Below are 23,752 nucleotides of genomic sequence, written 5' to 3' on the forward strand. Positions count from 1 at the left end.
GCAGACACTCAGGATACTGCATGTTTGGCTGCTGGCTGTTGGTGTCCAGGCTGTCAGCCACAGCCTCAGGGCAGTTAAGACACCCAGGTTTATAGGACATGTGGGGAAACAACCCCTGACTGGCCTGGATTGCACCCCAGAACATGACAGTATGTAACACATTTTCATAGCTTAGAACTGGGGTACTATGGTGATGTGCAAATACGTGTAAGAAGTAAACATTTTTGCAGGTTTAAAATCTTTAATTTGCACAGAATGATGGATTTTTATGAACACTGGAGACAAAAACGTATTTTCATTCTCTTTAGCACACTTTCACCTCTTTCCAATTGGAAACCAGCCTATATGTCGTCATTAATATCCCAGCTGAACGTGGAAGACAGGTCTTTCATTTTCTCCTTAAAAACATTGTCAAACCTTTCGCTCTGTGCCACAGTCATTGTGTTCTTCCAGTCTCCAACGGTCCCTGGGGCAGGAGACACAGAAGAGGAATTGGTGGTTAGATGCTCTGCTGCCACTTGGACATTTTATTATAATTGGAATATCGCTTGTGCAGGTAAGAGGCTGTGAATGCTGCTAGTTGGGTGCAGTTCCTTTTCTCCTCCGTTCTTTCCTCTCTCATCTCCCCAGAACGTAGCTCTCTAGGGCTTTGGTGGTACATTTCCACTCCTGAAGGTGTGGGCAAACTACAGTAAAAAACACCCTCCTGTTTTGTAAATTGGAGTTGTACATCTCATCTATCCTTCGTGGCGCTAAAAATGTACCCATTGGTGTCCATTTGATTAGCTGGGCAAATGTTTTATTGATGTGACATGCACGTTACAGATGTCAGCAGCCTTATCAGAGAGTGCTGCCCCTCTGATAAAACACATGCCACTGGCAAAAACTGTGACTGTGTTTTGTGGAATACAGCTGTGCCCCTGGGGAAAACCATAATGGCCCAAATTCATTCTCGGTTTAACTTTGACTGCAGTGTAACTAATTTGACCCAGTATTTCTAGACAATGTCACTAATTCTGTTTTAGGAACCAGTCGTTTTATACATCTCAGTTATCATCTTCCTGTACTGATTTATTTTGTTGCAATTTTTAGAAGAAAAAATGGCAACAGGAAATAGTGACTGTTAAGAGAAATATGAGCTTCTCTGAACATTCTTTTCAGGCAATGCTGCACTAAACGGTAGGCAGTGGTTTTCTACCGTTTCCATACCACAGTGCCTACTACCATCTAGCTGGGTCCCCCGTCTATTCAACAGCAGGCTTTGGGTGGAACTGGTTATACACAGGGTAACTCCACTATCTTCATAGGGTCCCGGTCCCACAGCAGAGGGGGGCAGTGTGAGCTTGTTGCAGAGCTGCTGCGCAGGGGTGGGGAACCTCCTGGCGCCCCAGCCTCTAAAATCATCCATGCTGCACCTTCTGCATGACTATGTGTTAGCTGAGGGGTGCATGGGAATTGGGGGCTCCTGCTGCCGGTGATGGGCATCTCAGGTACTTAAAGCCATGGCCTGGAGTAGGGAAGCACTTTACTGCAGAGTCTGCAGCTGCCTAGGGCCAGCGTTGAGGATTGAGACAGAGTCCCTAATGCTGCTGTTGCAAGGTTCAAGCATGCTCAGCCTTGGAATTGCCACCCTCCTGCAGCTAGTAGGTGCAGCTGTCTAAGGCTGGCCTCTGGCGATTGGTCCGATGGCTGTAGCCAGAGAAGCCACAGGTTCCTCTCTGACGACGGGGGGCCATTAGAGCTAGGAGCATATAAACTGGAGTTACCCTCAAGGAACAGAGCTCAGCAGTAGGAAAGGAATATCAAGAGGAGCAGGGAAAGAGGAAGCAGGTCAGACTTGCAGGGGGAGAATAGGACCTGCTGGCTGGAGAGCACGTCCAAGATAGAAGGGAAACAAGCATGGGGAGAGGTGGTGGTGACCACATAGTGGAATAGCATGTAGATGGGAGCAGAGGGAGAAAGAAGGCTGGTGACTTCAGGTTCCCAGGGGCTAAGTGCTCACTTATCCAGGGTTGGGGAAATGGTGTTTGCAAGTGGCTTGCTCAAATGGCAGGAAGGGTGCTGGGGAAGGGATTTGTCAGAACTGATCAGGCATCTGCTGGCTGTGGAACTTTATTGAGCTGAGGCCAGAGCCACGTACAGTGACTGGTGAAATAGGGTGGTACTGGAGACATGGCTATAGAATGTCTGAATGAGGAAGGAGATAAATCTGTGGGGAGTTTCCCTGTTCACTATGAAAGTTCTGCTCACTGTGGACACTAGTAAACCCACATGGGTATAGCTCAGTGAGAAAAACTGAGGGCTGAGAAAGCTGTGTATGGCAATACACATAGTTTTGCAGAGGTGCGTGATCAAAATGAAAAATGTCTCTGAGATTCAGTACCAGGTGTACCATGGCACCAATGGCACCGCCACATCAGGCCCTCACTCGGAAGGGACCCAAAACAACGATTACACGGGGGCCTACAAATATGTTTGGCTCTTGGCCCACAAAAGGTTAATCCGGCCCTGTTCAGCAGTATCAGAAGACCACAAACCCCTGACATCTATTCACAACTCTCCCATATAAGGACTACAACATGAAAAATACCCCTCTCCTCTCAGCCACAAGAATTGTCCCTTAGATTTTATTTCTTTGGCTAATTTCATACTCTAAATAACCCCTGGAAGCTGTAGAGAGAAAATCAGTTCCGATGCCCACCATGTGTGAAGTTTCTCAGAAGCACTAGACAGAAATGCTTTTAGTTTTCTCTAATGTTCACATTTTAATTTCTTGAAGATGACCCTTCCCTTTTACAAGTGGCACAAAATGAATGTTACCCAGGGCCGGCTCTACACACCAGCTAAGGAAGCAGGTGCCTGGGGTGGCAAATATGAAGGGGCGGCACTCCGTCCGTTCTTGGGGCGGCACTCTGACTCGCTGGCAGTTCGGTGGCAGCTCTTTCTTTTTTTTCTTCCTCGGCAGCAGTTCGGCGGCAGCTTTTTCATTTTTCCTTCTTCGGCAGCACTGCTGCGGCCACTTTTTTTTTTTCTTTGCTTCGCCGCTTGGGGCGGCAAAAAAGGTAGAGCTGGTCCTGATGTTACCCTCCAAGAGAGCTTATTGAACATTTTCATTTTTTAAAAATATTGACACTTTTTTCTCACAGATCAAAAGGAAGCTGCACTACTTTGCTCAGCAAACATTTAAGATATTGCATTGAGCAAAGTAGTACAGCTCTCTTTTAATCTGTGAGACGTGGTGTCTGAAACATTAGCCTGGTCTACACTAGGAGTTTATCTCGAATTTAGCAGCGTTAAACCGAATTAACCCTGCACCCGTCCATACAACGAAGCCCTTTACTTCGACATAAAGGGCTCTTAATATCGATATCTGTACTCCTCCCCGACGAGGGGAGTAGCGCTGAAATCGGTATTGCCATTTCGGATTAGGGTTAGTGTGGCCGCAATTCGAAGGTATTGGCCTCCGGGAGCTATCCCACAGTGCACCATTGTGACCGCTCTGGACAGCAATCTGAACTCGGATGCACTGGCCAGGTAGACAGGAAAAGCCCCGCGAACTTTTGAATTTCATTTCCTGTTTGCCCAGCGTGGAGAGCACAGGTGACCATGCAGAGCTCATCAGCACAGGTAACCATGCAGTCCGAGAATCGAAAAAGAGCACCAGCATGGACCGTACGGGAGGTACTGGATCTGATCGCTATATAGGGAGAGGATTCAGTGCTAGCAGAACTACGTTCCAAAAGACAAAATGCCAAAACTTTTGAAAAAATCTCCAAGGGCATGATGGAGAGAGGCCACAATAGGGACTCACTACAGTGCCGCGTGAAAGTTAAGGAGCTCAGACAAGCCTACCAGAAAACCAAAGAAGCAAATGGAAGGTCCGGGGCAGAGCCGCAGACATGCCGCTTCTATGCTGAGCTGCATGCAATTCTCGGGGGGGGCGCCACCACTACCCCACCTCTGACCATGGATTCCGAGGCGGGGGTAATCTCAGCCATGCCTGTGGATTCTGCGGACGGAGAAGATGAGGAGGAGGAGGAGGAAGAGCTCGCGGAGAGCACACAGCACTCCATTCTCCCCAACAGCCAGGATCTTTTTCTCAGCCTGACAGAAGTACCCTCCCAACCCCCAGACAATGAGGCCATGGAAGGGACCTCCGGTGAGTGTACCTTTGTAAATATAAAACATGGTTTAAAAGCAAGCGTTTTTTAATGATTAATTTGCCCTGAGGACTTGGGATGCATTCGCGGCCAGTACAGCTACTGGAAAAGTCTGTTAACGTGTCTGGGGATGGAGCGGAAATCCTCCAGGGACATCTCCATGAAGCTCTCCTGGAGGTACTCCAAAAGCCTTTCCACAAGGTTTCTGGGCAGTGCAGCCTTATTCCGTCCTCCATGGTAGGACACTTGACCACGCCATGCTAGTAGCAAGTAATCTGGCATCATTGCATGACAAAGCCTGGCAGCGTATGGTCCCGGTGTTTGCTGACATTCAAGCAACATCCGTTCTTTATCTCGCTTTGTTATCCTCAGGAGAGTGATATCGTTCATGGTAACCTGGTTGAAATACGGGAATTTAATTAAGGGGACAGAACCCCGTTCCTACTGGGCTGTTTGCCTGTGGCTGAAAAGAAATCCTTCCCTGCAGTTAGCCAAGCGGGGGGCGGGGAGGGGGATCATTGGCGCTGAGCTTTTCACGTTTGGCTAGCAGGGATCTTCCCTGATACCAGCCACGTGGTGAGGGGGAGGGATAAAGCGATCATCCCAGAAAATTGGATTGCGGGGGGTAGTTTGGTTTCTGCTGCTGCACGTTAACAGGAAAACCGCAGCACTCAACGGGCTTTGCTTGGTATGTGGGAAAGCAGGACGCTGCTTTTCTGAAGGCTACAGAAGCCGAAAGACAATGGCTTACCATGGCCGCATGCAAGCCGAATTCTGTTGCCCAGACCTGCGTCTGTGCTCTCTAACACCAAAGCCGCAGGCACTCAATATTAAGAAGCAAAATGTGACCTTGTACCAAAATCACATGTGCTATGTAATGTGAATAGTGTTGTTCACTGTGAAAGAGTATAAGCATTGTTCTGTAAAATGTATCTTTTTAAATATTTCTCTCTCTTTTTTCCCTCCCTCCAGCAGCTGCAAATTTTTCAAGCCTCCCTCCTCCGTCCCGAAGGCTATCTCAGATAAGGTGTCGGAAAAAAAGGACGAGAGACTAAATGTTCTCGGAAATCATGGAATCGACCCACAATGAAAGAGCTCATCTGAATGAGTGGAAGGACGCAGCTTCAAAGTACAGGAAAGAGGCCAGTGAACGTGAGGACAGAAGGGACCAACATGAGGACATGAGGGCCCAACTTGAGGAAAGAAGGGACCAACGTGAGGAGAGGAGAGACGCTCAAGATGAGAGGTGGCGGCAGGAAGATCAGAGGAGGCAGGATGCAACACTGGGGCTGCTGCGTGAGCAAACGGACATGCTCCGGTGTCTGGTGGAGCTTCAGGAACGACAGCAGGATCACAGACTGCCGCTGCAGCCCCTGTATAACCACCCTCCCCCCTCACCATGTTCCATAGCCTCCTCACCCAGACGTGTAAGAATGCTGGGAGGGAGGCTCCGTGCACCCTCCCACTCCACCCCAGTGGACAGCCCAACCAAAAGGCTGTCATTATTTTAAACTTTTTAGTGGCCTTTTCCTTCCCTCATATCCTCCTCCCAAATCCCACCCGGGCTACCTTGTCAGTTCTCTCCCTCTTTTTATAATCAATTAATAAAGAATAAATGATTTTTAAATGATAGTGACTTTATTTCCTTTGAAAGCAAGCTGTGATCGAAGGGGGAGGGTGGGTTGCTTACAGAGAATGAGTCAAGGGGGCGGGTTTTCATCAAGGAGAAACAAACAGAACTTTCACACCGTAGCCTGGCCAGTCATGAAACTGGTTTTCAAAGCTTCTCTGATACGCAGCACTTCCTGGTGTGCTCTTCTAAGCGCCCTGGTGTCTGGCTGCGCGTAATCAGCGGCCAGGCAATTTGCCTCAGCCTCCCACCCCGCCATAAAGGTCTCCCCCTTACTCTCACAGAGATTGTGGAGCACACAGCAAGCAGCAATAACAATGGGAATATTGGTTTGGCTGAGGTCTGAGCGAGTCAGTAACGTGCGCCAGCATCCCTTTAAATGTCCAAAGGCACATTCTACCACCATTCTGCACTTGCTCAGCCTGTAGTTGAAAAGCTCCTGACTACTGTCCAGGCTGCCTGTGTATGGCTTCATGAGCCATGGCATTAAGGGGTAGGCTGGGTCACCAAGGATAACTATAGGCATTTCAACATCCCCAACGGTTATTTTCTGGTCTGGGAAGTAAATCCCTTCCAGCAGCCGTTTAAACAGAGTAGTGTTCCTGAAGACACAAGCGTCATGAATCCTTCCCGGCCAGCCCACGTTGATGTTGGTGAAACGTCCCTTTTGATCCACCAGTGCTTGCAGCACCATTGAAAAGTACCCCTTGCGGTTTATATACTGACTGCCCTGGTGCTCCGGTGCCAAGATAGGGATATGGGTTCCATCTATCGCTCCACCACAGTTAGGGAATCCCATTGCAGCAAAGCCATCCACTATGACCTGCACATTTCCCAGAGTCACTACCTTTGGTAGCAGCAGCTCAGTGATTGCTTTGGCTACTTGTATCACAGCAGCCCCCACAGTAGATTTGCCCACTCCAAATTGATTCCCGACTGACCGGCAGTTGTCTGGCGTTGCAAGCTTCCACAGGGCTATCGCCACTCGCTTCTCAACTGTGAGGGCTGCTCTCATCTTGGTGTTCTGGCGCGTCAGGGCAGGGGAAAGCAAGTCACAAAGTTCTATGAAAGTGCCCTTACGCATGCGAAAGTTTCGCAGCCACTGGGAATCATCCCAGACCTGCAACACTATGCGATCCCACCAGTCTGTGCTTGTTTCCCGGGCTCAGCATTGGCGTTCCACGGCTAAATCTGCCCCATTAACAACATGATCTCCAAAGCGCCAGCGCCCGTGGTTTGAGAGAATTCTGTGTCCATGTCCATGTCCTCATCACTCTCGTCACCACGCTGCAGTCGCCGCCTCCTTCTCGCCTGGTTTTTCTGGTCCTGGTTTAGCTTAAACTGCACGAGAATGCGCAAGGTGTTTACAATGTTAATGACTGCTGTCTTGAGCTGAGCGGGCTCCATGCTTGACGTGGTATGGTGAACGCAGTGCAGTGTTCACCCAGGAAAAAAGGCACGAAACGGTTGTCTGCCGTTGCTTTCATGGAGGGAGGGGTGAGGCTGTACACAGAACCACCAGCGACAATGTTTTTTGCCCCATCAGGCATTGGGATCTCAACCCAGAATTCCAATGGGCGGGGGGAGGCTGCGGGAACTATGGGATAGCTACCCACAGTGCAACGCTCCAGAAGTCGATGCTAGCCTCCGTACATGGACACACACTGCCGAATTAATGTGCTTCGTGTGGCCGCGTGCACTCGACTTTATACAATCTCTTTCCAAAAATCGGTTTCTGTAAAATCGGAATAATCCCGTAGTGTAGACATACCCATTGTTACACAGTGATACAACCTCACTCAGCAGTCTTAGTGCCCCAAAGCCAATTGTTTCCTGGGGACAGAAAGTTGTGATTGGAAGTCCTAGGCAGCTAGCTTCAACACGTCCTATGTCAGGATCTGCAGGATTAAATATTTATTAGATTTGTCTGCTTCTGCCTTACCTTTCCGAAGAAAATGTCCTTTGCCTTGTTCCAGGAGATTGCTTTGCATGGAATCATAGTTTGCCCTGGGATCAGTTTTCATTTTATCAAATGTAGCCTTTTCCACAACAGTGTCCAGTTCCTTTTCATTTAGCTGCTTTCCTAAGAATTTGCAGATTTTCAGCACAGCACCTTTGAGATCCTGAAATGAACATTATTTCAAAGTAACAGTTTCCCAAATTAGAAAAATAAAAGAACTAAATAAATAAAATAATAGAGTGAAGGATAATGGGATACTTAAATAAAGGGAAACTGAGCATAGGGATATAACACTAAAGCATAAAGGTGATTTCTTATTTGGAACCTTCAGTTTTTTAACTTCAGCTTTTAAACAGCGTTTAAAAGAGAACTGGATAAATTCATGGAGGTTAAATCCATTAATGGCTATTAGCCAGGATGGGTAAGGAATGGTGTCCCTAGCCTCTGTTTGTCACAGGGTGGAGATGGGTGGCAGGAGAGAGATCACTTGATCATTGCCTGTTAGGTTCACTCCCTCTGGGGCAGCTGGCATTGGCCACTGTCGGAAAACAGGACACTGGGCTAGATGGATCTTTGGTCTGACCCAGTATGGCCGTTCTTATGTTCTTATTTAATTTAACAAAGAGAAGGTTAAGAGGTGACTTGATTACAGACTATAATTACCTACATGGGGAACAAATATTTATTAATGGGCTCTTCAGTCTAGCAAAGAAAATTATAACACAATCCAAGGGCTGGAAGTTGAAGCTAAACAAATTCAGACTAGAAATAAGGTTTACATTTTTAAGAGTGAGGGTAATTAACCATTGGAACAATATACCAGGGGGGTCATGGTGGATTCTCCATCACTGACAATTTTTGAATCAAGATTGGATATTTTTCTAAAAGATCTTCTGTAGAAATTATTTTGGGGAAGTTCTGCGGTCTGTGTTATACAGGAGGTGAGACAAGATGATCACAATGGTCCCTTCTGGCCTTGGAATCTATGAATATATATATCAGGAGTTGGACCTCTTAATGGGAAGGGTCTTTCCTTGCTTTGTTAATCAGCCTTGCTGCTATTATCTACATGCTTCCTGCTGAAGTCAGCAGAGAGGATGCAGCTGCATCACTACCTATTTAGCAAAGAGGTGCACTCAGATACTCCAGACCTTGTTTATAAAGTGTGACTAAAATCAGTTTAAAATTGATTTAGTTCAACCAGAACAAACCCATGTAAGGACACTCAAAGTAGTTTAAATCTGACTTCTGCTAAGCTAGGTGAAGTTGTTAAGGAGTTAAAAGCTAGCTGAGCTGGTAGAAAAGTGAAAAACTAGTTTCTAAAAAAAATTGGAATTTTGAAGAGTTCTGTACTTTTCAAAGATTTCACATAGATATCTTTATTGAAAACAACAAAATAATTATCAATATATTTTATTTACTAAAAACCTAGTTTTGAATAAAAAGGGAATTGTGGGTGGCGGAAAACACTATGTTGGGTACATAAGATCTGGGGAATAAGTGGGTAACCAAACAATTAGTAAGTCAAAATATAAAATTTCAACAACAAATTAATAAATTAATAGTACAGCAACTATTGGCAGTTGCCATAGGGTGACGGACAGCAGTAAAGGTAAACTTGCAGTTAACTCATTGGGCAGGGGACCTGGTAACATGGGTGGGGGATGGCGTCAAAAAACTAACATGGGAAAAAATGTGTGTCGGTATTCAAAATGCTCAGTTAATAATGTTAATAAATATTATAAAAAAGCTTGGTCAAAACAATGGCCTTCAGTATTAAATCAAAAGGCTAGCCCGTATTTATCCACAATTGCAAAAACATACCCATCTACCTAAAAAATAACATCCCCCACCTGTAAAAAAAGTTCTTGAGTAATTGTTACTATAATACCATGGAAAGAAAATGCAAATAAGGTGGTCCCCTTAAACCCTGTGGAAGTAACTAGGAAAGGAGGAGCGCGTTGGGAGCCACTAGGAAATAGGTGCGGGATGGGGGTGGAGGTGGAATGGGGTAAATTAAACTATCATCACATTAAGCAGTTGTATATCAAAAATATATATATATAAATGTGCCCCCGTCCTATAACTATGAAGAAGCAAAACAAATGGTCTATTGCAAAGGGGGGGCATTTAGAGGTAATGTATATGGGGTATGGTGTATTCTGTTAAAAATGTATGCAATCCTGCAATATAACACTAGAAGGCAAAATCCTTCCAGTATATAACCAAATTATAAACTTCTATACACTGCCACCTAAACTATGGTGCACCAATGAATCAGTAAACTTAATAGTTGTAAACAATCAAACCAGCACCTACTACCCCATGCCGTACCAAGTAGTTAAATTGGTTTAAACAATACCAAATTTCACTGTAAATATTCAATAAACACACAATATAAACAAAAGTACACAAAAATTACAAAAGCAACTTGCTGCAAGCGCCAACAGTTGAACACACTTACAATACACACTACAAAATGGCACTGACAAAGTTTTAACCCTATCAAAAAAGAAAAAGCAGTGTTTTTGGTGGTGGCCAAAATGTTGGACCATACTGCAGTGGTCAGAACTCTCAGTGTTGCTGTAAATTATCATAGCAGCTGGTGTATTGTTAACTGTATTTGTGTCACGTTGCATATAAAAACAATCAAGGGGGGCACAACCCCCTAACAAACAGCCACTAATTATAACCTATAAGTAATGTAGTAAGCCCTCCCCCTCAGTGTACTAAACAACCTGAACCCAACCTTCTCGGGCCCACTATAATAAAAAGTCTAAAACACTAATTAAAATAGGTGTGGTATGCCCATACAAAAAAAGGTGCAGGGCATGGCACTACACAAGGTGCAGTAAAACAAATAAAGCATCAACACCTTCCACCTTAATGCCAGGCCCTATCAAAAAGTGTGTCGCCATATGTTCTATGCTTTCCAGAAATACATGGGCAGAAAAATCCCAAAAGAAAAAAAGGGGTAGAGTGTTAGGATATAGATATTCAAGCCTGTCTGTAAAGGCCTATACTTTAAGAATTTAGGTATATGTTTATCATTTAGCTAGTTATAGAGGTATAAAAGAAAGAATCTGTGTAAGGGCCTTCTCTGACTGTGACAGTCTGAGGCCCTGTTCTTAGGCCAATGCCTTTGGCTAAGAGGCAGCCATAAGCTGGAAAGCCTGCGGTCACATGCTCACATTCCAAACTAGCCATATTGAAATAAGGCAATCTGGGGCTGTTAGGAAGGTGATTCAATCGATCACCTCCAGAGAAAGGAAAGAGCCTAGAAAATGTAAAGGAAATTTAGTTTGATAGTTTTCTGTCTGGTAAGAACTCACTTATCAATAAACACAGCTGGGAAACCCTTATGTCTGTATAGATGTAGTTGTAAAATCCTCACTTCAGTATTGTTTTGTCATTATAGTTCCCACTTTGCTATGCTTATTTGCATGGTCTTTGTCTGGTTCTGTAATTGTTTCTGTCTGCTGTATAATTAATTTTGCTGGGTGTAAACTAATTAAGGTGGTGGGAGATAATTGGTTAGCTAATCATGTTACAATATGTTAGGATTGGTTAGGTACATTTTAGTAGAATGTTTGGTTAAGGTATAGCTAAGAATATTACTATATATATTATGGGCAAACAGGAAGCAAGTTGGGATTCCAAAATAAGGAAAAAGGAACTTGGATTTAAGCTTGCTGGAAGTTCACCCCAATAAACATCAAATTGTTTGCACCTTCAGACTTCAGGTATTGTTGCTCTCTGTTCATGCAAGAAGGACCAGGGAAGTGGGAGAGTAAAGGAATAAGCTCTCTAACAGTTATTAATATATTTTATTTACTAAAAACCTAGTTTTGAATAGTCAGTGCAACAAAATATCATTTTTCACAAAAAATTACAAGGAGATCTTCAGTTCTAAAAGCAGTTTGAGAATTTCTAAAATGTAACAAAATCTCTCCTTTCCCCTTAGGATGCCTGGTGGGATGGGTTGTGTAGCTGCCATCCTGCTAGTCAGGAAAGGAAATGAAGTAAAGCAAGATTATTATCTTTTCTAACTGTACTCACATCCAGCAGATATTCTTCATTAGGAAGCAAATGGCACCTTTTGTAATTAAGTGAATTAGGCTCCTATGTGCTATTGAATGTCAATGGGAGTTAAGCGGCTAACTTACTTTGGTGCTTCTGAACATCTCACACTACGGTTCTGATTCTTCCACCCTTACTCACACTGAGAAGTACTTTTTCAAGTACTCGCATTGAAATCAATGAGAACAATGTACCTTATTCTGTGAAATGAACACGAGTCTTCACAGAGTAAAGAACAGCTCAGTGTGAGTAAGGGTAGCAAAATTAGACTGAAAAATGGAGGCATTTTATTTACTGTTTCTTTCAGATATAAAGTCATTGACTGGTCTCACCTTCTTCATCTCCTCATAGGTAAGGAAGAGAATATTGAACTCTTCCCTGTGGGTGGACCAGCCTCTGACGTGATCCAACCAGGAGCTAGATGCTACTTATTAAGGAGAAAAATTATAGAAATAAACGTTAATGATCTCAAACAGAAAAACCGTTCAATTATTGACATTTTTGCACCCTAATACTCTCACAAGCATGGCTGCAGAATCAATAGAGCAGACTTCCTTTTTTCAGCTTCTCTCCCCTCTGCTGTTGGGGGGATATTTGGGCTCACAGAGATTTTATTCCAGTTCCTGTTTTTATTCCCAGCCTTATCCTGGATTATCTTTCGCTGTAAACATGAGATAAAGGCCAAGCCAAGTCCATCTTCTAATGTCGGGATCTGAGGACAAGTTTTGTTTTTTTCCCCACAAACAGACAGACCGTTACACAATAACTAATACACTTTGTACTGTTACCTCTAGCGCATGGGTAGGCACTCTTTGGCACCCAGCCCATCAGGGTAAAGCCACTGGTGGGCCAGGGTGGTTTGTTTATCTGGAGCGTCCGCAGGCACGGAGCCCCGCACCTCCCACTGGCTGCGGTTTGCCGTTCCCGGACAATGAGAGCTGTGGGAAGCAGTGGCTAGCACGTCCCTCGGCCCATGCCGCTTTCCGCAGCTCCCATTGGCTGGGAACGGCAAACCACAGCCAGTGGGAGCTGCGGAGTTCCGAGCCTGCAGACACTCCAGATAAACGAACCGGCCCAGCCCACCAGCGTCTTTACCCTAACAGGCTGCGTGCCAAAGGTTGCAGACCCCTGCTCTAGAATCCACTGGCACCATAGAATGGTTCTTGCAGCCAACACAACATATTTGCACTTTTATGTCTATATTACTTATAGATAATATTTTTCATTGCTTTTGATGGATTAGTGATCACAAACCTAGAATTAAATTGATAGATTCATAGATTAATAGATTCTCTGGCCAGAAGGAACAATTGTGGTCATCTAGTCTGATTTCCTGTATAACGCCCCGCAGCTCCCACTGGCCAATGGGAACTGTGGGAAGCCTCACGCTAGCCACTGCTTCCCACTGCTCTGTATGACTTCCTGGCCATAAAACTTCTCCCAAATAATTCCTAAACATATCTTTTAGAATAACATCCAATCCTGATTTAAAAACTGTCATTGATCGAGAATCCACCATGACACTTGGTAAATTGTTACAGTGGCTAATTACTCTCACAGTTAAACATTTATGCCTTATTTCCAGTCTAAATTTGTCTAGCTTCAACTGCCAACCATTGAATTGTATTATACCTTTCTCTGCTAGATTGTTCCCCATATAGGTACTTATAGACTGTAATCAAGTCATCCTTAAACTTCTCTTTGTTAGGATAAACAGACTGAACTCCTTGAGTCTATTGCTATAAGGCACATTATCTACTCCTTTAATCATTCTCATGGTTCTTCTCTGAGCCCTTTCCAATTTATCTGCATCCTTCTTCAATTGTGGGCACCAGATCTGGACACAGTATTCCAGCAGTGGTCACACCAGTGCCAAATACAGAGGCAAAATAATCATGTCAATGTTGATGCCCAGGGTGAAACTAATCTCTTCCATTCCTCTCTGTCATTTGATACTACTTCCATCTACTCGATGGTGTTATGATCAACTATTCTGACCTCCCTGTGAAGGGTTCTTTTTAAGGTCTCTGGGCACCATCATTTCCTAACCCAGTTGGTTTCCACTTGCCAGCTTCATGTGGGACTCTGTGTGTTGGCATCTGAAGCCCATGCCCCATATATGTCCAATACTTCCTTCTAATTCTAGTGGAAATAAGCTGCTGGCTGGTGATTTCTCAGATATATTTATTGGTGATGACGTCTCTCCATCCAATGTCCGGAATCTTTGTAGGCACTTATTTTCGAAGGCATCTAATTTTCTGTTTAACATTTTAGTAGATCTTTAGCTATCACAGCCATACGTTATCACGGAGATGTTTGAGTTGAAAATTCTCAGTTTTGCTTTGGTGCTGTATATCTTTGATGTCCATGTGTTGTTGAGTTTAGTGAATTAGGTGGATGTTTTTTTTAACTTTGATGTCACATTATTCTTGATGTGCCTGTTGGTTAGAATAGTACTGCCAGGTAGATGGATTATTCCACTTATTCCACTTTCTTGATGTTTTTGCCTTCTAATATGAAGTTACTGCTTGACATCTGAGTTTCAAGGTTGTCTGTAACTGATTCTAAGCCCTGTTTGACCTGCAGATTTTGCCAGGTTGTCTTTCTTTGTTTGTAGCTTTTCCAGGATATTGCTCAGTCGTGTCTCAGTCTAGGCCTTCTAGGCTTTTGACATCTAAGTACCAGTTTTTGTGTTACTAATACACTTCTTCATTATCTTGTCTATGGCAATGCCAAACAACAGCAATAAATAAATAAATAAATAAATAAATAAAATGCAGCCCTGTTTCACATAAGTGTCCACAATGAACCACTCTGTTGTCAGGTTGTTCACTCTTATAGAGCAACATTGCATCTCTGTACGTGGCCAGTATGGTGTTGATGGGTTTATATGGAATTTCGCAGGTCTGAAGAATATTCCACAATGCATGCCTATGCAGGCTGTCAAATACCTTTTGAAAGTCAATGATATCAATGATGAAGGAAACCTGAAATTCACTGAATTGTGCTTGGTGTCTGACTTAGTTCCTGCAAGCACCCCGTTCCCTTCTAGAGACATACACAAAGAACCATGGAATTTGACAGATGGCAAAACAAAAAAAGAAATCAATTGCATCGGCATCAGTTTGAGATTCACGTGATCTGTCCAAGATGCAAGGGCACATCAAGCCACAGATGACAGGAGCATCCAAAATCTTTGCATTGCCAAACAGAAATTAAAACTAAGAAAGACCAACTTTAAACAGAACGTAGCAAAGAAATCAATAATATAAAACTGAAAACAAAAATGTGCTCTGAGAAATTCCAACGTGAACTATGGAACAGATTTGGGGTGCTGACAGAGGCAGAGGAAGGTGAGATAGAGATTGGACCTGAAGAAAACTGCGCAGTGGTCTGAGACAACGTGATTCAAGCTGCAGCAGTCACAGCCTGGTATCAGCACACACACAGAGCAAGGATAGGATAAGCCAAGAGACCTTGCATCTCAACAAGGAAAGAAAAGCACTGAAAGGAAAACTCCTGAACGCTAAGACAAACGAAATACTGCAAAAAGCAAAGGAAAAGTACAAGAAAGCAGACAACGCAGTGAAAAGTGTGGACATTTCAAACAGGAAATGGGCCAAGAAAAAGCCAAGATGAAAAAAGGCTTACAACTGAGGTGTAACAGAACGACAGATGGGCAGAGCATTTCAGACAAGTCCTCAACAGACTCAGTCCCAGCTCAACACCAGATAGTGATGAAACATGTGAACATAATCTACTTGGCATTAACATTGATGCAACAGAGATGTCAGCAATACAGGCTGCAATAAAGAAGCTGAAAAACAACAAAATGGCAGGTGATGATCAAATAGTAGCAGAAAAGCTAAAAGAACTTGACCCCACTACCCTAATAAAACTGACAGAACTGTTCTAAATTCTGGGGAGAAGAGACTCCTCCTGACAAGTGAAAACATGGAATCGTTGGCAGAGTACCTCAAAAGGGTGATCTCACTGACGGCAATAACTGGAGAGGAGTCACACTACTCTCTGTTGTAGGGGAAATCATCTGTAGTGTGGTTCTACACAGGACAAAAGAGGCAGTGGATTCAAAGCTTAGGGGAGAAGAGGCTGGATTCAGGCCCAAAAGATCCTATGCAGATGAGATAGTCTCACTAATTACCATAATAGAAGAATGTGTAGAATTTATTTTACTATGTACTTAAATTACCAGTGTGCCATAAGCTGTGTAGTGAGTCGGTGTGGCTCCCCTCCTGTCCTGAAGAGGGAGCCCCGGCGCAAACACCCAAGTGGGCGGAGCCACCGCCGCCTGTCCCCGCCCCCCGGAAGTCAAGGGGCGGGACAGGAAGTATAAAGGCCGGCAGCCAGAGCTCAGTCAGGCGCCGGCCACCGCAGGGAGCAGACGTGCGGTCGGGAGCTCCCCGCCAGGATACCTCGGAGGCCCGAGGTGGATGCCCTAGCTGGCCGGAGCTGCCCCGAGCTCATTACGAGGAGGAGCCGCCGGAGCCCGTCCGCTCCCGTCGCTGGGAGGCGCCCGTGGAGCTCCCCCACAGCAACCCTGAAGGGGAGGCCCCGCCAGAATCCTTGCAGCCCTGCTGTTATCCGGAGGAACCGCCCAAGGGCCAGTGGCCGGATTTCCCTACAGAGCTACCGGACCTGCCGCCAAGCCCCGGCCGAGAGGAGGCTCCACTGATGGACTGGACCGCAGCCGGTGCCACAGACGAGGTAGGCCCTGAGGGGGATAATGGAAATAGCCCGGGGGTAGCCGACCCCAGTCAGGCTACAGAGGCCTATGAGCCCATGGCAGTGTGTTTCGGTCAGGATACCCCACTGACCGGCAGCGACACTAATCGCTGCTAGGGCCCCGGGCTGGGACACAGTGGAGTGGATGGGCCTGTGTCCCCCCCTGCCACCCCTACACACGGGTGGCAGGCTTCCCCCTCACCCAACGCACAGGTAGGAACCTGAGCCCCTTACCTGCCTGAGCTAAATTGACTGGTTGTGCTCCGCCCTGACCCAGGGCCAGAGCTTATTGACTGCTTGTGCTCAGCCCCTGCTCCAGAGGGCCTGAGCTAAACTGACTATTTGTGCTCCGCCCTGCTTCCAAGGGCCAGAGCTTATAGACTGTGTGTGCTCAGCCCCTGCTCCAGTGGCCTGAGCTTACTGACTGCTTGTGCTCAGCCCCTGCTACAGAGGGCCTGAGCTAAATTAACTGTTTGTGCTCCGCCCTGACCCAGGGCCAGAGCTAAGCAACTACTTGTCTGCTCAGCCCTGCATCCCAGGGCCTGAACTTATTGCCTGTTTGTGCTCAGCCCCTGCTACAGGAGGGCCTGAGCTAAGTGACTATTTGCCAGCCCAGCCCTGCGCCCGAGGGCCTGGGTTTCTTTGACTGTGGTTTACTCAGCCCCTGGACCAGAGGGCCTGAGATCTGAGCTAACTGACTGTTTAAATCGTGCAGTAGGGAGTCGGTGTGGCTCCCCTCCTGTCCTGAAGGGTTGAGCCCCGGCGCAAACCCTTTTACAGCTGCTTTAGTGAGAATGTTGCATTGTCAGAGATATTAAGAGAGAACTCAGGAGCTAGATAGGTTACAGCTGAGTCTTTTGGCTCCTTGGAAGGTATAAGTAGTGGTTTGGAATTGCCGGATAGGCATAACAGTTGTGGAAAACTACTAAACCAGAAAATTAATATAAAACTACTTCTGTGTGTTCTCTGCATAGCGCTCATCCTCATCTCCTCACCTGTGTGATCTGAGCACCTAAGTGGAGTTGAAATGTACAGACATAGTCATTATAAGGTTTCAGAACAAACACCCGATTGAGATACATGAGGCAACTTGCACTTTATTGGTGCAATGCATGTGCCTGTGCAGCTCCCCTGGACTACCTTTGCACAAAATCTCTATTATGAGCTGTGAATAATACTGCCACCTTAGACCCCAGGTTGTGAGGTGGGGGCCAGGATTTTGACCAGCTCCATCTTCTACGTAATTTACCCACTCAGATAGTTTATTCAGGCTGTGGTCAGTGAGCAGGACTTAGCCTTTTAGCAGTAAATGAAACTTACCTTTCCCAGCTAAAAACCTCTCCAGAAAAATATTAAAATCTGGTATTGTCTCAAGTGTGACTGAAAGCTTGGAAAAATGAAAATAGGACACCGCAACATCCTTCGGGTTTCTGGCTACATAAATAATCTGCAAGGAAAAAGAGTGACAGTCTCAGATATATTAAAGCAGAGGTGGGCAAGCTATGGCCCGGGAGCCACATCCGGCCTGCAGGACCATCCTGCCCGGCGCTTGAGCTACTGGCCGGGGAGGCTAGCACCCGTCCCGTCACCTGCTGTCCCCCCTCCCCGACAGTTATGCTGCCGCGCGGGTAGCGCGGCTGGCTCCGGCCAGGCGGTGCGGCTTCCAGTCCTGCTGCTCTAAAGCGCCATGGTAAGGGGGCGGGGAGGTTGGATAACAGACAAGAGGTCCTGCGGGGCAGTCAGGGGACAGGGAGCAGGGGGCAGTTGGATGGGGCGGAGGTTCTGGGGGTGCGGTCAGGGGACATGGAATGGGGCGGGTGTTGGATAGTCATGGGAGTCCCGCGGGGCCTGTCAGGGGATGGGGGGGGGAGGCGGTTGGATGGGGTGGAAGTTCTGGGGGAGGTGGTCGGGGACGGGGAACAGGTGGGGTTGGATAGAGGGTGGGGCCCCAGGGGGCAGTTAGTGGCGGGGGGTCCTGGGAGGTGGCGGTCAGGGGACAAGGAGAAGGGGGGGTTGGATGGGTCAGGGATTCTGAGGGGGGCAGTCAGGGGGCATGAAGTGGGAGGGTGCGGATGGGGGCGGGGAGCCAGGCTGTTTGGGGAGGCACAGCCTTCTCTACCCAGTCCTCCATACAGTTTTGCAACCCCGATGCGGCCCTCGGGCCAAAACGTTTGCCCACCCCTGTATTAAAGGGATACAACTGACCTAAAAATCTATGTTTTTATTTGCTATTTCTGCAAGTAACACTAAAATCATTGTATCTGAAAAGAATAAGTACTTTAGTAAATAGTTTATCCTGATTTAAGTGAATGGGATTCTTTGCCAGCATTTTCTGTACATTTCGTGGAATTATTGTGCTTCCTTAACCGATCCTCATGCACATGCATAACTGTCTACATGTGATAGTACATTGACCTCAATGGGATTACTCACTGTTGTAAGGTTAGGAACATGAGTAAGTGTACTTAGAATCAGGTCTTCAAGTTATTTCCAGTTATTTACATGGGTCTTTCACACCGCAAGAGAGGAGCAAAAACATTTAAAAATCATGGGAAATGTGATAATAAACAGCACAAAAATTAACAGGGAGTGCAGTTGCAGATGCACTATCTGAAAAGAATTTAAACTTTAATAAATCAATTTGATTTTGAGTTCTTTTTAAGTACCAACACTGTTAAGTCAACAACAGATTTATTTCTGTGCATTGTTTGGTATATTGATAAAGTATTTCAGTGAAAAACATATCCTTCGACTAGAATCGTTGTAAGCATGAATTTACTGCTCTTTCAAAAAAAATTGCAGCTAGAGATATTTTTAGAGAATTGTAATGGATACAATGTTTAAAAAGTAATGCTAACATGCATTGCTGAATACCTCAACCAATTTCTCCAACCATTTGGAGCTGAGAATTTCTGGAAAGCCACACAGACAGCTAAGCCATATGGTGGTGCACACTAAGAACAGCCAGCCAGAAGCCATGAAGAGAAAAACTCCCTACACCAGCAACATGTTCTTAAAATTGTGAAAATCTACATAAGCCCTGTAAAATATACATAAGCAATACAAGATTTTCCAATGTCTGTAGTTAAAATTGTGCTATGTGCAGCTTAGGAGATGTTGTTGTTCCATTTACTTTTACTGTCCCTGTAACTTTAGGGAATTTTCTGCATGGGAAACGGGGCTGAGCTCTAAAGCAAATCAGGAGGAAGGTTCCTATGGATTGAGAGGTTGCACTGATGGAGCTCATGTGGTGGAAGCTCTGCACCACGCATCTGCTCATTTTATCATAGGTGTTACTGCAACAGAGATAAGGAAGCGGCAAAGGTGACTGGGAAGGGAGTCTCCTGGGGAAGTGGGTGCACAGCACATGCCACCTTTCATGGGAGATCCGGGTAGCAATGTAAGAGATTGGCTTCGCTCCCACAAGGCAATTCTCACAGGCCAGCACCGCACACCTTCGGTGTGAATGACTGTCTGTTTAGATTAAGGAAAGCAACACAGCAGGTCAGGGCAGCCATCTCCATGAGAGAGAGCTCAGTGCGAATCCCTGACCCTGATTTATTGGTGAAAGCTGCAAGTTTTCCTGGATAATTTTAATTAAATTGTAAAAATAGTATCACCTACTTTTGCTCTCCTGTTCCTCAGATCTCTTGGAACTAAATAGTAAGGCAGGTGAGTTGTAAAGAGACGAGGTGATGGACGATGGACATAATCCATATTATGTATATTATACTCCAGCCATGGGACTCTGTATTTTATTTCCATATTTTCTGTTCCATCTCGATGGCCTTCATGATAAATCAAGCACAAAATATTCTGAGTCCACACAGTCCCTGGGAAAGAAAATAGCCTTATTTGAAACAGCTTTAATGCTAATTTTATTTGTAATGTCATGTAATAATCTGCCATAATCACAAACTCTTCAAAGATGTGTCTCATTTTACATTATACATGAAGTACAAAAATTTGTCTTAAAGGGAGTACGTAATATAGCAGGAATGGGAATCCAAACAGCATTATACTTTTGTACATTTTAATATTAAAAAACCTGTATCTATCTATGTGCTGGTCGATAACTAAATCTTCAAATATTTTTACCTAGGGTATTCAGGTTCCCCATAGAAAGAGTGATTACTACAGACAGTTTTCCTCCCTCTTATGTAGCCTCAGTGCTGCCGCATGACTGTCCATTACAGTAATAGCCAGTGGATTCACTGGCCCTATCCAAAGCACCCTGTATACTGTTGTTCTGAGAGTTTTTAAGTACCCCTATTCCACCCCCGCAGTGGAAGAATACCAGTGCTACTTCAGGCCTCATGGAGAAGGCTCACACTGGTCTGTCCTTTCTGTGCATGTTACATGACATCTCAGCGATACAAGGAATTCTCTATTAAGAAGTGCCAAGGGTTCTTTAGTGACCAGATTTGGTCAGTGCCAAAAGCTGTGTTACAATGTTTAGTATACAATGGGGTAAAGAGTCCTTCTCTCTGAGCTTGTCACAGAGGAGTTGGTTCTGCTATATTATAACTCTTCAGCTGCAAGTAATTCTCAAACCTCATAGGCTGGAAGAGGTGCTATTCTTGTTTTAAGAAAATATATACTGTGAAGTCTGAGTACAAAAATGCTGATCACCTGAGTACATGTAGTTGGTAGTTCTGCTTGAATACTCTGTGACAGGACTGGGATCGATCTGGAGGGGCAGGGATGTTTAGAAGATTGTCCTTTATTTTTTGGCAGTAGAGATGGCTGTCTCGGTGGAGTCTGAGGTTTTGTATTTGTGTCCAAATTAATTAGTCTGAGCATTCACACCACCGTCCCGTTCCATGAACTTATTATTTCCAAAATATTGCTGACATAAATGTTTACACAAAGGTGAATAAAACTAGTTGTCTACTACGGAAACAAATAGATGTGGTTTATTATAATACATATTTTTGAATAGCTTTTGGCAATATTTGCCCAGTTCAACTATACTTTGCAGATTACCTTTAAAGCTTTAACCTTCTGCCATTGTTTAAACATAGGGATGAAACTGAGATAATGTCTCCAATAAAATGTTGGCAGGTAAAAGATTTTAAACTGCTACCACCAAAAATAGGTCAGAATGATGCTCAATACGCATGGTGGGGAGGGGGGAAGAAGGAGAGGGTCAATTAAGGTTTCAGACAAAAGTCAGATATGATTTTCCTAAAGGAAATCAAGCAATCAGTCTTACCTGATTTTGGATAAGTAACAATAAATACATCACTGTCTCTGATTTCAAAATCCTCCAGTGAATCTATGTATTCAGGTGTAACAAGGTCTGGTTGGAAATAAAATCCTTTATGTTTGAACACAAATTCTTCTGATGGCTCCATTGTTAATTCAGTTTCACTCCAATGTCAAGAATCTGCAGGTTAGAAAACATAATTTTATATCATTTAGGACAAAAATTTCAGTACAACATAAACAAAACAGATCCCTTTTTGATACCAAAATGTATATTAACAAAAACAGCAAACTGAATTACAGTATAGAAATGGCACTTTTAGGGACTGGCATGAGAACAGAATATCTTTTGCAGCTAAAAGTGCTGTGTAATACATTGTCTTTGAGTTATTTACTTGTACAAGTGTCTGGTATTGTTAGGCGCTAATACTGCTTTAATGAATTATCTAACTTCACAGAATCTATGTAATGGGCACTTAAAATCAGAGCTACTCAAGGAGCTCACCACAAAACCCAGTGCTTTCTATGAGCTATGACTTAGTCCTTGTGCACAACCAGAGGCTGCATTCCCATTAATTTTGTGGCTGGTATTTTGTTCACCCCATCATATTATTTCTGATTCTCTCTCTCCTATTTCCCTGTTTAATATATTTCTCCCAGTCCCTCTTGTCTAGTAATGTATGTTCAGAGTTAGGCTCCACGTAAGGCGGCTTATGCAGAAGCCCTGACATCCGAAGTTCCCGGGGGGTGCTCGACCCCCCACTCCACCCCTTCCCCCAAACCCTCGCCCTGCCTCTTCCTCTGCCCCCACCCCACCTCTACTCCTCCCCCAGTGCCTGCTGCATGCCACTGAACAGTTGATCCACAGCAGGCGGGAGGGCTGGTGGGGGATGGGGAGGAGCTGATCGGGGCTGCCGGTGGGTGCTGAGCACCTGATATATTTTTTTTTCTCCAGCCCCAGAGCACCCACGGAGTTGGCGCCTATGAGCTTATGTCAAACTAATTATGTCAGTGTACAGACTACAGCCTTGCTCCCACCAGTGTAAGGGTATGTCTACACTACGAAATTAGGTCAAATGTATAGAAGTCGGTTGTGTAGAAATCATTTTTATACAGTCGATTGTGTGTGTCCCCACATAAAATGCTCTAAGTGCATTAAGTCGGCGGACTGCGTCCACAGTACCGAGGCTAGCGTCGACTTCCGAAGCGTTGCACTGTGGGTAGCTATCCCACAGTTCCCGCAGTCTCCGCTGCCCATTGGTATTCTGGGTTGAGATCCCAATGCCTGATGAGGCAAAAACAGTGTCGCGGGGGATTTTGGGTACATGTCGTCAGCCCCCCCCCCCCCGCGAAAGCCACCGCAGACAATCGTTTCGCGCCTTTTTTTCCTGGGTTACCTGTGCAGACGACATACCACAGCAAGCATGGAGCCTGCTCAGCTCAGCTCACCGTCACCATATGTCATCTGGGTGCCGGCAGACGTGGTACTGCATTGCTACACAGCAGCAGCTCCTTGCCTTTTGGCAGTAGATGGTGTATTACGACTGGTATCCGTCATCGTCGTACTCCTCGGTGAGTTTGGTCAGAGGCGCCTGGGCAGACATGTTTTGTCTCTTGAAGACTCAGTCCTGCCGGCAGTCCTATTGCACCGTCTTGACGATGATGGCTAGCTGTCGTAATGCAGCATTTTCTGCCAAGCACCCAGAAGATGCCGATGTCTATCAGTCATGCTGCACCGTCTGCTGCCAGCCTAAGATGTAAAAGATAGATGGACCAGATTTGTTCTGTATTCATTTGCTTCCCACTCCTTCCATGAAATCAACGGCCTGCTAAACCCAGGGTTTTGAGTTCAATCTTTGGGGTGGGAGGCATTCTGTGTGACAGTTGTTTGTGTTTGTGTATGTGTTTGTGTTTCTCCCTGATGCACAGCTACCTTTGTTGATTTTAATTCCCTGTAAGCCATGTCATCAG

General features: G+C 45.2%; 1 protein-coding gene across 1 annotated transcript; it reads right to left on the bottom strand.

Annotated features, from left to right (window-relative positions):
- Positions 1 to 341: 341 nt before the first annotated feature.
- On the bottom strand, positions 342 to 21,936 carry LOC135876776 (amine sulfotransferase-like). The gene is made up of 6 exons (XM_065402114.1): positions 21,789 to 21,936; positions 20,198 to 20,406; positions 17,894 to 18,020; positions 12,163 to 12,257; positions 7,733 to 7,913; positions 342 to 466 (listed from the first exon to the last, which is right to left on the bottom strand). The coding sequence occupies exons 1-6, from the start codon at positions 21,928 to 21,930 to the stop codon at positions 342 to 344; spliced, it is 879 nt and encodes a 292-aa protein (XP_065258186.1). The 5' UTR covers positions 21,931 to 21,936.
- Between the last annotated feature and the right edge of the window lie 1,816 nt (positions 21,937 to 23,752).

Source organism: Emys orbicularis, chromosome 3, assembly GCF_028017835.1.
Source record: "Emys orbicularis isolate rEmyOrb1 chromosome 3, rEmyOrb1.hap1, whole genome shotgun sequence".
NCBI classification, from domain to species: Eukaryota; Metazoa; Chordata; order Testudines; family Emydidae; genus Emys; species Emys orbicularis.